At 41.8% G+C, this 15662-nt stretch overlaps 2 protein-coding genes across 2 annotated transcripts; both read right to left on the bottom strand.

Moving 5' to 3' along the window:
• Positions 1–7392: 7392 nt before the first annotated feature.
• LOC122782858 (transforming growth factor-beta receptor-associated protein 1-like) lies at positions 7393–12148 on the bottom strand. The gene is made up of 11 exons (XM_044047416.1): positions 11298–12148; positions 10941–11135; positions 10660–10814; positions 10377–10459; positions 9945–10292; positions 9782–9839; positions 9560–9703; positions 9243–9377; positions 9013–9157; positions 8518–8930; positions 7393–8408 (listed from the first exon to the last, which is right to left on the bottom strand). The coding sequence occupies exons 1-11, from the start codon at positions 11983–11985 to the stop codon at positions 8262–8264; spliced, it is 2511 nt and encodes an 836-aa protein (XP_043903351.1). The 5' UTR covers positions 11986–12148; the 3' UTR covers positions 7393–8261.
• A 600-nt stretch (positions 12149–12748) lies between these two features.
• LOC122782872 (four and a half LIM domains protein 2-like) lies at positions 12749–15428 on the bottom strand. The gene is made up of 6 exons (XM_044047438.1): positions 15095–15428; positions 14724–14904; positions 14412–14586; positions 13602–13771; positions 13262–13448; positions 12749–13110 (listed from the first exon to the last, which is right to left on the bottom strand). The coding sequence occupies exons 2-6, from the start codon at positions 14883–14885 to the stop codon at positions 12959–12961; spliced, it is 846 nt and encodes a 281-aa protein (XP_043903373.1). The 5' UTR covers positions 14886–14904; positions 15095–15428; the 3' UTR covers positions 12749–12958.
• Positions 15429–15662: the final 234 nt, after the last annotated feature.

Here is a 15662-nt window from a genome sequence, read left to right on the forward strand (position 1 = left end):
GTTGCTTCATTAAACAACATGTTGTATAATATATAACATTATGTTATAGAGCTTTGAGTTGGTTTTGTTGTTAAGACGCTGGAAAGAGAGCTGTTTTTAGGACATTACGTTGGACCAAGCAGCAAAAAAGTGTCAGATCAGGTTGAAAATATACATTTGCAGGGTTCAGAGAATCAGAAAATAAAGAAAACATTATATTTGCTGTACAATTTGCTTTGAGCTGTTTTTTAAATGAAAGCCTTTGATGAATGCCTGCCCTCTGAAATGTTACAAGTGGCTTTATACTGATTTTCAAAGTTGTAAAAAGCTTTCATTAAACGATCCTCAGTTTATTAATGTAAAAACTTTTTTAGGGTTATCAAACTGTGCGATACGTCCTCTGCAGCCACAAAAGGCGTCAAACAACTGTAAAACCGACAGTTGTTTTAGGTATCATTCATCTGTGCACTTACAGTGCTGCCCTAAGTGGGACCAGGTTGACAGATAAAAAGAAAGGAAGGGAAAATGTCTCAGAAACTCCTTCCCTTTTGCAAAAGCAAATATATTTTTTTACGGGTACATTTTGTTTGGAAAACATTTTGTACTTTTAGGTAATTGTTATTTGCATTTTGTTTTGGATGGTGATGCTCAGGCACGCCTGAAATACCCTCTAGCATGGGTATGTGTTGGTTTATGAAACCACAAAATGCCGAAATGTCGTGCAATTCACGTCAGCTGAGAATCGCTCCATTCTTCTGCGCTCCTTGGTAGTTAGGGTTCATGAAAGATTTAATGAAAGCCTTGAAATAACCTTCGTTCAATGGTTCCAGAGATGTTCGATCTGTAGAAATAGAATTGTAATTCTATGCTCAAACACAATATACCTCTAATTTGTCTGAGTTTATGATAGTTTATGATAGTTCATGGGACTTTTTCGGCTCTAAATACAGATTACTGAAGATTCCTGGTGCGGATGCTTTAGTTTGAAGGTCAAAGAGGCGTTTTGGGGTTAGTGTTGAATTTCTTTCTCCCCTGGGGCCTTTATTGTGTGGGCTAGAGTACATTCAGGCTTAGATAGCAGAGAGAAGGCGTTTTAGACTCCAGTGGTTGATATCAGGGGACGTTTTTAACTCCCTGGCCTATCTGTTGTGGTGAAGGGTGTGTTCATCTGTGGGGAGGATTGGCGCTAAATGTCTAATTATGCATGATCCTATGTTCTCAACTTTCCCAGGGTACAGTAACAGTAACTTGTGGCACATGCTCTGTAATCAGTGATGTCAAACACCACACGAGGCACAGTCTCACAGATAGAGCTCAGAAAATATCAGGGACCCTGAGGAGCACAGCGCGGATCCTTTCGGCCCCTTCACTTTCGTTTCTGTTAGTTTCACACAGGACAGATGATAATATATATGTCACCTGGAGCACGCTAATCTCAAATCTCTTTCATTGCCAGCAACAGGACACAGTGAAGTCTGAAAAATATATATTAGCCCGACTTGTCATAAAGAATTAATGACATGTGTTTAGTTATAAAATGTGTCCCTTAAAAGATAATAAGATCGAAGTTGTCGGTTATCACGATGCAGATAATGACGTGCCAGTGAAGGAGTAACAGATGGTGGTTCTGGCCAAAACCAGCAAGTTTTGTTTCTGTTCCAAGAACACCAAATGGTCCAGAGATAACGACTGTTAGACCTGGAAATGAGACACACGAAAAAGAAAGAAAAACAGGTGGACAACCGCAAGTAGACCCCTTGGGTCGTGTATTTAACTCCCCACCTCCACTCTTGGACAGGAACACTATAAACACATGAGACTGCCAGAAAAACCTTACTTTCCAAAAGCAAACCCTCATTCCTCGTCTAAAATGCAGTCATTACTCATACTCAGTACAGGTCATTATGTTAAGTTGCTCAGGAATCTATTCATGGCTGCTGGCCTTTGGGTTGGAGAATGAAGTTTGATATTCTTGTGAGATTTCTAGCGCCGATGGTCTGTATGAAAATTACGGCGGCAAATTAGGTTCTACTTCTGTTTTAATTTTAACCTGCCTCCCAACACCTGAGCCTTTTGTGAAAGGACTCATTTTAGGCACAAGGGAATGTGGGTATATGTGCAAAATGGCACATAAGCAAAGCATTTAAGGAGGTTTTTGTGTTTTATGCCTTTCCAATAAGACAAGGGCACACAAGGGCAAGATGGAGGCAGGTTTTCTGCTGATATGGTTGTGTTTTTAAGCACTAAAAAAACATCTTAATATAGTTTCTATAGTAATTTCTTCAATTGATTCCTTGCTGCTACAGCAACAAAATGTCAGCCAATCAGAAGAGAGGCTTGGATAATTCCTTCTGATTGCCTAAGTGATGTTAATAGAAGTTAATAAAACACACTTATGACCCATATTAGAAATTCTACACATACATCAAGTTTTCATTATGACACCTAAAACAAAACACAGTTTGAACTGTAAAAAGAAAAACACCTACATGCTTCTCTGCATTTTTGTTTTCATAATAACAATGAAAATCTGCCACTCCCCTCAACTTTATAGAGCTTTACAAAAAATTCCAACATGTTGCTGGGCAACTTTGCTGTTTGGCCTTGCTCTCATCACCTCAGTGTCGAATCGGTTTCAGCTGCGGCAGCTATTTTCAGGAAAAAACAGCTCCAAGAAAAGCATTGCACACGATGTCACCACGCAAAACAGCAGCGCAACACAATTAGCAACCGACTGGAGTCAACCAAACAGAGTTAAAAAAAAAAAAAGAAAAGAAAAGAAAGAAAATAAGTAGTATATTTTGGACTTAAAGTCAACAGGGGGTCAGAAATTCGATATTGTTGGTGTAAATATGTGAAAAAAATTCAGTATTTAGTATCAACAAACAAAAAGGTTATTCCAGCAAAACAAATCGCACCCTTGCTCTTGTTTCACAAAACCAGGAAAGATTCCTGAACCAAAAGGTCACTGCCATCTTACATCAGTAGAGCTGTTATGCTTCCTCCTTCCCTCCATCAGTCATAATGTAAAGAACATCACTGTGTCTCCACAGACTCGAAAACAAAAAAAACACTATTGAGAAACTCATTGGGTTTATATTGAAAAGTTACACACTACAGCTTAAATAAATCACAGAGGACCTCATTAGGGAGCGTAAAAAAAAATCATGTTCTACAAAACAAGTCAAATTATGGTGCTATTAAGAAAAATAAGACATTTTTTCTACATATTTCCTACCACCCTGAAGCATTTATAGGCAACCTGGTAGCAAATAAAAGATATTTTTGCAGCAACAGAATGTATTCAGAACGTGCCATTTATGTGCATTTTGTGAAAACGCACATAAATGGCATATAAATATATTATCAAGTCAAACAAACAAAAGTGGTTAACAGTGGACAATAGCAGCCCTGTTGATGTGGTGTATCTCTCTATAGCATAAAGTAGGATGTATATAATCATGTATATAACCCCAGCTTCCATGGATCGGGACAGGGTGGGTGTCTGTGGTCACCGTCTCTGCCCTCTGTGTCTCCAGTGGGCCACCCCACACATTTCTCCCAGTGGCATTCTGCCAAACCTCAAGGTAGCAAGTCATGAAAATGAGAGTGCTGCTTTAGGGTTTTAAAAAAGATTTGCTTTGATCATCCTCTTTGGCTATTTATTCCCATACTTGCTATATCTACAGAATTAGTATTGCTGGGTAAAGTGGGAATTAAAGTTCAATCATTTAGGTTTTCTTCCAACTTACCATTATTGCTACAAAAAGGGCTGCAAATTAAGATTCTCCTTGTCTTTCACCAACCACTAAAAGACTGAAAAATGCGTCACGAGGGACATGATACAGTAATTTGTGGCTTTGACTATAAATATGATGCACGATGCACAGAAAAGCATTGTGTATTCATCTTTCCCAAAGGCTTTATTTAGTGAGGTACCTGCTACAATTTTCATAAACTTGAGGCAGCACTTTCTCCAGAGACATAGAAAACATATGTTCATAAAACTTCATGATGGTTAAAAAAATAGTTCAAAGATATTAATATTAAAAACCACACCTGTGGTCTAACATTCTCTTTCTTGTGGCCTTCTTCATGTTATATAACTGCAAAATCTGTGATTTTATTTAAAGCCCCATTGCACTCAATTATTTTTACTAACAAACAATAAAATGTGATATCATGAAGATAATCTAATCTTGGTTAAAATCTACAGAGGCCATATTATAAAACCCACAGATATGAAACATATAAATGTGAATTAAAATATTAAACTGTGGTCACTGACATCCTAAATAGGAACTAATGCATCATTTTGTTGCAGTCTCCTGTCTCTGGTCAGTCATGCATAAACACAATTATATTACACACTATTATATTATAATAAAATCACTATTATATGCAATGCTCATAAAATTAGGAAATAATAAAGTGTGGAATGGAGCAGAAAACATTAAACTCCAGTGTGGAACCTATATACATATACATACATATATATATATATATATATATATATATATATATATATATATATATATATATATATATATATATACATATATATGTATACACATATATACATAAAATAATACCTTTAATAAAAATGAAAAACAAAAAAGGTAATATACTTATCAAATATAGATACGTATTTCTTATATCAAATAAAATAAAATAGATTTAAGTTGCTAGTTGCTAAATAATTAGCATCACAGTCACTTTATATCCAAAGCTGTGTCATTCACACATTATTGATGCACCTCAGGTTGGTTTGTTATTCATATTAATAGGAGATGCTCACATGCTCCCATTATAGTTTATAATAGGTTTTGATGTGCGAAACATTTGCATTTTAAAATGACTAGCTAAACTGAGCTAGCTAATAACAATGTTAGCCACATGGCGTTCTGAAACGCACAGTGGATTATTAAAAGATAGCGTCTGGCATGAAATTACATTTTTTAATCCCTGTGTGTGACTTAATGCAAACTCACCCCATAAGAACATAAGAGGTTCATAAGCTCTGGAGAAAGTTTGTAGCTTCACGTTGCGGCCTCTTCTTCCGTAGCATTTCCGTAGCATAGCATAAGGGAGATCAGCATCGGCATGACCCGAAGTATCTGTCTTTAAAAAGTACAGCCACGTATCTGCGCTGTAACAGCCACGATTTAGTTCTTCTGCAGTGCGTTTTTCCTTGTCCATCTTCATTAAACTGTGAAAACTCACGCAGCTAATGAAGTAGCAGTATCAGTAACGGTCCTTATGCCTATTAAGTAGCCATGTGTTTTCTCTGGGACACGATTGGCCGAAAGATATGTCGATCAAACAACCCAAATTCAAACACAAAGTTGATGGTTTAAAGACTTATTTGTGACTTCAACTTGCATATTCTGTAACTTGTTGCTGGTAGTCTCAAGTAACCCACCCCTACATGAGGGTCGCGGGGGCACTGAGCCAATGTCAGCTGGCATAGGGCAATAAGAAGGGTCATACCCTGGACAGATCACCAGTACATGACAGGGACACATATAGAGACAAACAACCATTTACTCTCATTCTCACACCACGGTCAATTTAGTGTGTCCAATGTACCTAATCCCCATAATGCATGTTTTTGGACAGTGGGAGGAAACCGGAGAACCTGGAGAAAACCCAGGCACACACGGGGAGAACATGTGAACTCCATGCAGAAAGGCCCAGGGGTCAGACCGGGTCTTGAACCTGGGTAATTTGAAAAGTTAAAAAGCTAAAATAAAAAGTTGTGACCAGGTTTTGGTTCCCATGAGGATCACTGGTCCTGACAAGGTCAGTGTTTATGTCCTAAAGTGGTACCAAATATGAGCAAGAAGCAGAAGTGAATTGGTCCATTACGTTTGTGAGAAACTAAAGTTGTGATCGTGATAAGTCCTATTGAATCTCTATGTTTATTTTCTGAATTATTTGGAGATAATTATTGGTGTTTTCAGCCACAGTGTTGATGTATGAAGGTGCCTCACTGGAGGTGTGCTTCTTCTGCCTCACCTGCTTCTTCGTGACATAAAATGTCATCACAGACACAAAAACACTGCTAGGAGAGTGAGAGTCGCGTGGCGCTGATAACTCATTTGACAAAGATTTGTTTATATTTAAAAGTTATGCTCTACAGCTTTGAGCACATTGTATGAACTATGAGTGACCAGAAACACAGTGGCTACTTTATATGAAACTCTGTATGGGTCTGTCTAACAGCTCTGTGCATTTCATAACTACGTCCTTCACGCCTCCATGAAAACTATGTTAACATGTAAACAATTACGTCCTACAGTCCAGACAGCAGACATTTTTTCCTTAAATTTAGAAAAGCACAGGAAGAAACTGTTCCTATTTTCCCTCCTAGCACTGACTCTGTGGTGACATGGATATTTATAATAGGAGACCAATGTCTGGTTACCCACCATACTTTCCTCCAACTGTTGATTTCTGCATCCAATTCATTCTCCTCATGTATAAAATGACCATCTGGCCATGCAGCATGTACCCCAGGGCAGCCTGGAGAGATCCACATTACACTGAACAAGGACTGTTGATTACAAGTTGAATCAGATAAGAGAAGTTAAAAACAAATCTTTGTAAATACACAAAGTGTTTTTTTTGTTCTTGTACGTTTTTGGTATATTTGTACTTGTGTCTGCGTATTTTTACCTTTTGGTCACTTAACGCCGTTGGTCAACATCAAAGATGAGAACATTTTTCAGCCGCAGTATGGCCTCAAGTGTTCAAAACAACATTAATGTCCGAGAGAGGAAAGGAGTGAACTGGGCCCACAGGTCCACCCAGTGATGTGTAGTCACAGAGCAGCAGCAGCAGCCCTCAGTCCATATAAACTGTAAGAAGCTCCTTTCGCAGCCTCAAAACATGGAAACAAGACTTGATGCCTTTTCTACACAGATACATTTCCGTCTGTTTGCAATGAGCTGAATGAGATGCACATTGTGAAAAATAACAGGGAGCCAATATGGAAGAGCTTATTTGGCAGTTTCTCCTGCAAACCCATAAATGATTTTGTTTGACATCCGATTGTTTATTCATGACTCAAATTAAATGCATACAAAAAAAGTGAGACATATGGAGTTGAATGAATCTCATATTGCTAGCTGTGCTCTCAAAAGGCCTCAACTCTATGAAAACACAACGCTCAGTGACAACAATGAGGAACTCTTACATGGACCTCATTTGGAGATAATCTTGGCAAGAGCATCACAAATAGATAATACCTTTCAACATGATCATCATTCTCTATTCATCTACATTGCAATTAGTCACTTTCCAAAGGCCAAAAACTTATAGGCAGAGCAGCCAAGTCACTGTTCCAACCCCTTAGGCTTTGGGGTTAGCCTCAGTGATTAAATTCGGACAGAAATAGACAAATCTAAAGTCTGCTGTCATCCGACTGATGATATGTGTTTATGTTTATTTACAGGATATTGTAATTTGGACACATGGATTTGTGTGTGATTATTTAGACTACATGTTTTGATGTTCCATAATGATACAGGGATGATGTTCGTTAAAAAAAAAAAAGAAAAAAAAGAAAAAGATATTCCGATTTCATATTCTATACAAGGCACAGACTGGTCATGTGATTACTTGTTAAATTATTTCATTGCAGAAACTCCCCCCCCCCCAAACTCTGCACTTCCTCTATTTGTTTACCTTTCACCTTTAAACACGTTCTTGGTTATAAATGTATATAAAAGCACGGGCTGAATCTAAAAAAGCAGTCTCTCACGTGCAGTTTGTTGACTTTCTATTTCCAGCTCTATGAAGACAAATATACACAGTCAGTGGAAACCATGATGGTGGAGATGCATATATACAGCGTTGGAGGATGGTCAAATTCCCTCCGGTCACCAGGGTGACCACAGGTGGTTTTTATGTAAAACACCACTGTCTGATCAGTGAATATATATCCCTGAGTCCTGAGTGTCCTCCACAATTCACTTTATAGTTATTGCTGTCCACAGTGTCTCTAAGAAAAGGCTCAGACATTGCCGCCCTGAAAAAGTGCAAAGCATGCGCTTTCACATTTCTGAAACCAGTTATTTACTCAATGTATTTTCCTTTTTCTAATTGGGGAACATGTCTGGTTGAAGGTCCATAAAGTGAATCCTGGCCAGGATGACTTATCTTGATAAATGATCAGGTAGGAACAGACACTCTTCCGGCTAAAAAAGAACACCTCAACAATGTGGAGACATACTCTCTTCACATGTGTGCAAATGCAACCGACTGGTCCATCGGTGTCTTTATGGTGCTGAAATTAACCCAGCGCAGCTCGTGTGCATCAGCTCACCATGAGTGCTACAAGCAAACTCCGGCTCTGTGAGAACTCTCTGACAGACCTTACACTTCTCATCCTTGTCCAGTCTGAACTTGGTTTTCGAGGCCTGCATCTGCAGAGAAGAGGACAAAAGGGTAACAGGGTGAGGACAATCACAAACAAGACTACACATAATGTTTGCTGAAGTGAAAAAAAAATGTGGAATACATTCATAAACTCACCCAGATCACCTTGTGCTGCATGAGCTGCACCTGGGCCAGCGCCTTTTGCAGCTTCACCATCCGTCGCTGGTGAACGGTCGCCCTGATAGATCTGAATAAGTATTGAGAGACCAGCTGAACAGACCAGGAGTCTGGCAGGAGCTGGATGACCTTCTCCGCAGCAAAGGCCTGAGGGTTGTTGTTGAGCAGGTCTACTACAGTGCTGATCAGATCCTCGGAGCCCAGGTAGATTTGGAGTAAGGTGAGCAGTAGCTCCTGAGGGTCCTGGTCCTGCACAGCCCTAAAGCAGTAGGCTTCTGCAGCCTGGAGGTCTCGCTCCTGGTGTACAAGCACCTGCAGAGCCTGGGAGTGTTCCCCTCTCCTACCAAGGAGAATGGCTTTCTCTCTGTGCAGGGCTGTCAACTTGACTCTCTCTGAAATGAGGGGAAAATGACTGTAACAGCAACTTCTGGGTGATTCGACAATGATTTATGTTCTGACAAGGCATACACACACCATATAGAGTGGAGACGTCATAGAATTTAGATTCCCACAACAGATGTTGCAACTTCCCCCTGGTCGGCCTCAAATCTGCTTCCTCTTCCTCTTGCAGCATCTGAGTAACATATGCCAAGGCCAGACGGTTGTGATGGCTTTCCTCCTGAGGGCAGATTGAATCAATCTTGTCTCAGTGCATTTAATAAAAATGTCAGGGAATTCCATTAGGTAGCTGCTGCTCTACCCACCTCACTGGTCAAATCATGTATCAGGAACTCAAGATACAAAACCAACGCCAGCAGGTGCTTTTCCAAAAGAACAAGGACGTCTTGTGTTTCCAATCGATCCTCTCGGGGACGTTTGGTGAAAAGCTGCACTCCTATCTTTTTCAAATAATAATAATAAAAAAAAACTGTTATTGATGATGTACAATGACGAATAATTGCCCCATAATCAAGGCAGACTTAATATGATTGAGTGGGTGGCTTTAGCCCACGCTGCATAATTGTATTGTGCAACTCTGCCCTCTGCAGTCGTACTGAGAGCATGAAACCCGAAAAGGCACCTCTTGGTTTCTCTGCAGAGTCCAGTCTGCAAATTTCCACACAGTCTCTTTGTCGTCCAGCTGACTGAGGGTCCACACGATGTGACCGTACACATCCGAGCAAGAGGAGTCTTTGTGGGAGCCATCTGCAATCTTCACCCACGTCTGAACAAAACAACACAATGTGCTAAATCACACAACTACATCGAGACAATATACAACTTTATGAGTGGAGGATATTACCTCAAGTGCATCAGTTTGCTTCCCATGGCTTTGATAGAGGGAACCTAATGCAAAAAATCTGAAAATAAAACAAGATTAAAGACCAAACACTCCATTCAAACCAAATTATTGAAGATTTTTGTTAAATTTATACTAGAGTGTGTATAGGGAATTTATTTTTCACCTTTTATATTGCTCCAAAACAGGAACACAGTATTCCAGCCTGCATTCATTGGGAAATATCACAAGCTGTTGCAGATTCTCTGTGTCTCCCAGTTCTGCATACAGCCTCAGGAGGGCGCAGTCCACCTCTGTTGAGCACTTCAAGTCCTGCTCCGTCCCCCTGACGGCTCTGAGGAAATCTCCCAAGAAGGTCAGGTAGTGATGAAATGTGTTTCTGTCCTTTTGCCAGAGCAGCTGGAGATCTCTGCCTCTGTTCTCTTGATCAAGCTGGGAGTGAAAGTCTTCACTGAGACATGTCCCTATGTCAGGGTAGAGGAGGAGGATTTCTCTGGGGTCCAGCTCACCTTTTCTGTTCAAGTGGGTTCAAATATGGAAATGTGTTTTGCATAAATAGTTTTTAAACACACTTTGATTCTGGAGATTTTACCCTTACATGAATAAATCTTTGGCCTCTGAAAAGCCCTCCTGGTAAAAGTGAACAAATCCAGCGAGACACGTGATGGTCTTCTGCAGATCCTGTCAGTAAAGAAACATTCTCTCAGAACCACACATACTATTTAATGCACCAATATTATGTGAGTCCAAAACCATGGACTGTGGTTTCCACCCTCATGTGGTGGATAAAGTGGTAGAAAATGGATGTTGTGTTGTGTTTTTTGAGATATTTGTTAGATACAGATTTCAGAGCAGGGAGATATTCATGTTATACTTTTCACCTTGTATGAGTCAAGTGGCCGATGGCTTTGAACTCCATTCAGCAGCAGCAATGCCTCCTCGACCTTCTCTTGTCCTACGAGTGCCTGGATCTGCTCCTCCAACGGCACCAGGCGCAGGCTGAAAATATCTCTCTCTGTGAACACAACCACACCACCTGAGGAGAGATAATGTGTTTTGTTGTAGGGGCATTTAAGAATGAGTGTTTGGACAGACATGGGTCGCCGTCTTTTTTAAAAGAAGGCCACAGTTTCAACAGGTTCATGATACTGTCCGGTTTTACCTGGCGTGGAGAGCAGACCCTTCGCTCCATGGACACTCACAGTCTGTTTGCACTGCTGATCCAACATGCTGTAGATCAATAGCGCATGGGGCTGCACGGTGAGGATGTAAGGGAAACACACTTTGGCTGCGAGTACGTCCGGAGACCACTGCAGGGGAGGACACTGGCAAGTCCCTGTCTTCATCACAAACATGCCTGAGGGATGATAGTGACGAAATTATATCTTGGCAAAACAAATATCCTCTGGCTTGATGAATATATGGGGAGCTTATATGAAGCACTCTGTGACGCATGGAGATGGTTATACTTGGCTGCATGAAGAACAAAATGTACCGTAAATATTTTGGCAGCGCTTACCCAGTGATTCAGGCCCATTGAGGAGGAATTCCCCTCGGCCCGCTGAGGTTACAATGATGCGCTGTCTGCTGTGATCGTGAGGAAAAAGCTCCTCGCCTCTCCCAGTCTCGACATCACAGAGGAGATACCTGTCACAGGTAGCTAAACACACAATGGTGCCATCTACTGCCAGGGCCCAAGGATCCTGAAGTAGTGGGACTTCCTTGACAACCTCCCACCTGTCCACTCCCACCGTGTGTATATGGATCACTTTCCTGCGGCTGGAGGAAGTCACCATCCCCACACATCCTCCTCGATCTGTGAACGACGACTCGCTCACCTCGAACAAAGACACATGCTGGATTTTCTTCAGAGTAGGAACAGGGTCTAAGGAGAACATGTTGAGGGCAATAATGCTTCGATCCCACAAAACCAGCAAATGATTGAAAAGTGGGACAGCTCTCAGTTGCACTATAGGATTGTTTGATCCTAGTTTTTTTGTTCTGCCATCTCTGGTTGTGATCTGCTCAGGACTCATGTCTCCATTTGTGCCGCTCGACAGGATGAGGTGCTGGACTGTTGCATTTTTGGTCCCGATGTACACATTTCGATCATAGCACTCGAGGCACTGGATGCTGGATCTGTCCTTTGCTTTGGAGGCTTCTTGTTTCGTGTAGACATGTGTTTTTATGAAAGCTTTAAAAGCCATTGCAGAAGTTTATTGCTCTTGTAATTTGGCCGTGCAAACGTGTGAATAAAAGCTCTCCAAGAAGAAAACAGAGTTCTTCTCCTGAAATCTGCCTAAATCAAAAACATTCGTGAAATAAAAAAAGATATCCCTACCTCGCTCTTGTCCCCCCTTCTTCTCTTGATCGTCCACAACATTAAGTGCAAGTACTTTCACCTCCCCATGTGACTATATCCTGACTGGAAGTCTGTGTCAGCATTTTATGTTGCTCATCCTGCCATGTGAGGACACTTACACAACTCATCCAGTTGCCCCACCAAGAAAAGCAGCTTTTACAAGAATGAAAAACCTTAGGAGCGGTGAAGAAGACGGATATTTTGAGGCGACAGAATTTACGGCCACATGTATTCTTGGCTCGTGCACGGACAAAGTGGCGGTTTTTGGTCAGTGGATAATGGACAAGTAGAAGAGCAAGTGATCTGCTGATAAAACCATATATAGTTGCGCTCAGTTTGTCTACAGTGTGCGTGAGTTGGGTGTGATGAGGTCAAAAGGCAACCAAAACAGAGCAGAGGTTTGTTTTACAGCAACGATTGTCTGAAAGGGTTGCTGACATCGGACAATATGGCCGTAAAAGATGTGGAATTTAAACCTACCACCACAGTTTGTTATTTTGAACTCTGTGTTGTCTGTCTCCTCTGAGGAATTTCATATAAACAGATGCACGCACACTCCTCTGGATGGCATCATTGGAACAAATAAGACAAAACAGCAGACCCTAACATGACATCCATCTCAGCCTGATGCACATATACAGGTGTTTATTGGAGCAATCTTTAGAATATTAAGTATTTCACATGAAAGAAGCGTAAATCATGCATATTTCTTGTTTGTATAGTCCTGACTTCAAAGATACATGTTGTGAAATGCATGTGAAAACATCACAGGTTTTTGTTGGGTGCACTGTATGTGTGAGAGGACAGGACGCGTCTTCTCACTTCTCCCTGCCGCAGTCGGTGCACAAGATGTTGTCGCGCTGGGTGAGGAAGCCGCGTCCCACCAGTGACATGGCGCAGTGCATGCACGTGAAACACTCGCTGTGCCACTGGCGCTCCTCAAACGAGATGTACTTGGCCCCCGCCAGACCTGCAGACAGCAAACACGGTTCAGTGCTTTTTTTTTTACACAATGTTCAGGGTAACGACACCTTGTTTATCAGACAGTTCCTGCATAAATGAAAGGGAGAAAAAAAAAAGGGCATTAAATATGTACAGGGTCTGAGTAAATGAATACTCACTAGTGATGGGCTTGGTGCAGCCCACGCACTTCTTTGCGTACAGGTTGCTGAAACATTCGAGGCAGTAGGGGTAGTTTTCCCTGGAGGTGAAGCGCTGACCCGAGAGCTGCTTTCTACAGCCGATGCAGAGGAAGCACTCGCGGTGCCAGGGCTTGTCTTGGTAGGTCACTCCACCCGTTGTGATGGCCTACAACGTGACCCAGGACAGACAAGCAAATCCATAAAAGTCACAAAAAAGTGACACGGTTTTCAAAAAGCATCCCTATCCCATACAGTCACAGCGTGGCTAAGGGTTACCTGAGTTAAGGGCCCTGGGAAAACACTTAAGCTGTAATCCTACCTTCTTACAAGCGCAGCACTGGTAGGCAAACTGCTTCTCAAAGCAGGGCACGCAGAAGTAGCCGCTGTCTTTGGGGATGAAGGACTTGGTTCCTATTGGCTGTTGGCAGCGGTGGCACAGGAAGCAGGTCTCATGCCAGCTGTTCCCCTTGTATTCCATTTTGCGGGAACCTGGCACATGGGATGAGAGCAGCTTAGTCAGCATATGGTTCCTCCACCGCGACCTAAAATAGTGCCGCTTTATCTTTAGGCAGGGGACAATGCGATCTTGATCATCTTGGTGAGAATTTGGGGCGTGGATGAAACTGCACTGCTGTCTAGTGTTTTTTGTTTTGTTTGTTTTTTTACTATTTAGCCATTTCTGCACAGCACATGTGCCATAACTATTATGGATGAGAAGTCTTTACAGCTCCATGGTAACTAAACCGTTACGTATCTGCAGGGATTGTTAACTGATTCATTTAAATCATCATTCGGGTTTTTCCAGACAATTAACTAAAAAGAAAGAAAGAAAACATTTTCGTACGGTTTTGCCCTCTGTTATTGTTGTTTTGTGTCTCAAAGGCACAGTTTGTTTTTAGTGGATTCATTTACACATTACACGTCTTAGCAGCTTTATATGTGTTGTAAGAAAGAGAACATGTCCGTCCTTGAACCCCATCAAAAACAGAACTGCAGCTCGATTTCAATTTTGGAAGCTTAATGTTCCGATTTGTACGAGATCATTTTGCTCACCGACATTCCCAGGGCTATGAATGAATTGAAATGGCTCAGTAAGTGCACACAGGTCACACGGTGTATGACGGTATACCTGGCATGATGGTTTTCTTGCAGGTGGTACATTTGGAGGAATAATCGTGAGCGTGGCACTCGGTGCAGAGCAGCAAATCGTCCTTTGCGGCAAAAGCCTTTTCCACCAAAGAGCGGCTGCACTTGGCACACTTGAAGCACTGCTCGTGCCAGTGGTGATCCTTATAGGACAGGTCCTATAGAGTTGGACACATTACTAAGGTAAAATGTCTCTTTTTTCGAATTAGAATTATGTGGGAATTACAGCAGTTGGTCCAAAATTACATATTTCCTTATTGTCGAAATCAAACCTCTAAGGCAACACTGTTCTTACCTTGCAGTTACAGCCAATTGGTACAGAGCATTCCTGACAGCAATTGGCGAACAAATTCTCATAGCACTTAGTGCAGTACTGTGTGTCTTCTTTCATGATGTACTTCTTCCCCAGCAGGGAGTCTTTGCAGTAATGGCAGTCGAAACGGTCGCTGGTGGACATTGTTGTTTGCTGTTCTTAGCTGCAGGTCAGAGAGAGAGCAGAGGGTGGAAAATGGAGAGTGAAGGAAAAACAAAAAAAAAGGGACAGATGGAAGACACCCCGCTACAGTCCAGGCAAAACTCCCCCTTTCAACGCCCGAGTGAAGAAGCCACAAGAAATGGTCTGCACTTCTTTCAGATAGAATCTAAGCAAAAGCAGTGAGTCTCTACCTCGATGGATGTGGGTTGAGGATGAGGCTAAAGCTGGGGGTCTGCAGAGGCAGAGGGGTAGGGCAGGGATGAAAGCACTGAGGCAGGATTAGGGGTATCCACTGTGGGCCATCTTCTATAAATACTGCCTCTCTTATTAGTGATAATCTCCGGGGAGAATGGACACGCTCCACTGCATCATATCTGCACCTTTTAAGGGAACCAATGGGCCACATATCGCTAGGCCTTCGAAGGGATTTCAACCATCCTGAAGCAGTGAGAAATGCAAACGACGGGCAAACGTTCACAAACATGAAATATAATCATATAATCATCACATTTTTACAGACATATCTGTGATCATATCATTGCTACAGTGGAAGTAGTTGGCCATTTGGACGCTCTGACGTGTCTGGACATGCTTGTGGCATTCGTCCGAGGCTGTCGAACACGCGAGGCAGTTGCAGATGGCTTATAAGAGTTTGGCGCCAGCAGCTTTTTTTTCTTTTTGGTTTGCCAGGTACTGAACCACATTGCCAGCGCCTCTCAGTGGCTATTGTGAGTGCTTTGGCAGCTTCCCGGTAAACAG

This window comes from Solea senegalensis, linkage group LG16 (genome assembly GCF_019176455.1).
Source record: "Solea senegalensis isolate Sse05_10M linkage group LG16, IFAPA_SoseM_1, whole genome shotgun sequence".
Lineage (NCBI taxonomy): Eukaryota > Metazoa > Chordata > Actinopteri > Pleuronectiformes > Soleidae > Solea > Solea senegalensis.

What these genes read in the sequence shown, in the direction of transcription:
- LOC122782858 (XM_044047416.1), bottom strand. Translation starts at nt 11,985, where the DNA reads ATGGCTTTTAAAGCTTTCATAAAAACACATGTCTACACGAAACAAGAA. An exon ending in GGCCACTTGACTCATACAAG is followed by an intron (nt 10,460 to 10,659) that starts GTGAAAAGTATA and finishes CTTTACTGACAG; the next exon opens with GATCTGCAGAAGACCATCAC. An exon ending in TGCAGCACAAGGTGATCTGG is followed by an intron (nt 8,409 to 8,517) that starts GTGAGTTTATGA and finishes TCTTCTCTGCAG; the next exon opens with ATGCAGGCCTCGAAAACCAA.
- LOC122782872 (XM_044047438.1), bottom strand. Translation starts at nt 14,885, where the DNA reads ATGTCCACCAGCGACCGTTTCGACTGCCATTACTGCAAAGACTCCCTG. An exon ending in AGTGCTGCGCTTGTAAGAAG is followed by an intron (nt 13,449 to 13,601) that starts GTAGGATTACAG and finishes GTCACGTTGTAG; the next exon opens with GCCATCACAACGGGTGGAGT. An exon ending in CTGCACCAAGCCCATCACTA is followed by an intron (nt 13,111 to 13,261) that starts GTGAGTATTCAT and finishes TGCTGTCTGCAG; the next exon opens with GTCTGGCGGGGGCCAAGTAC.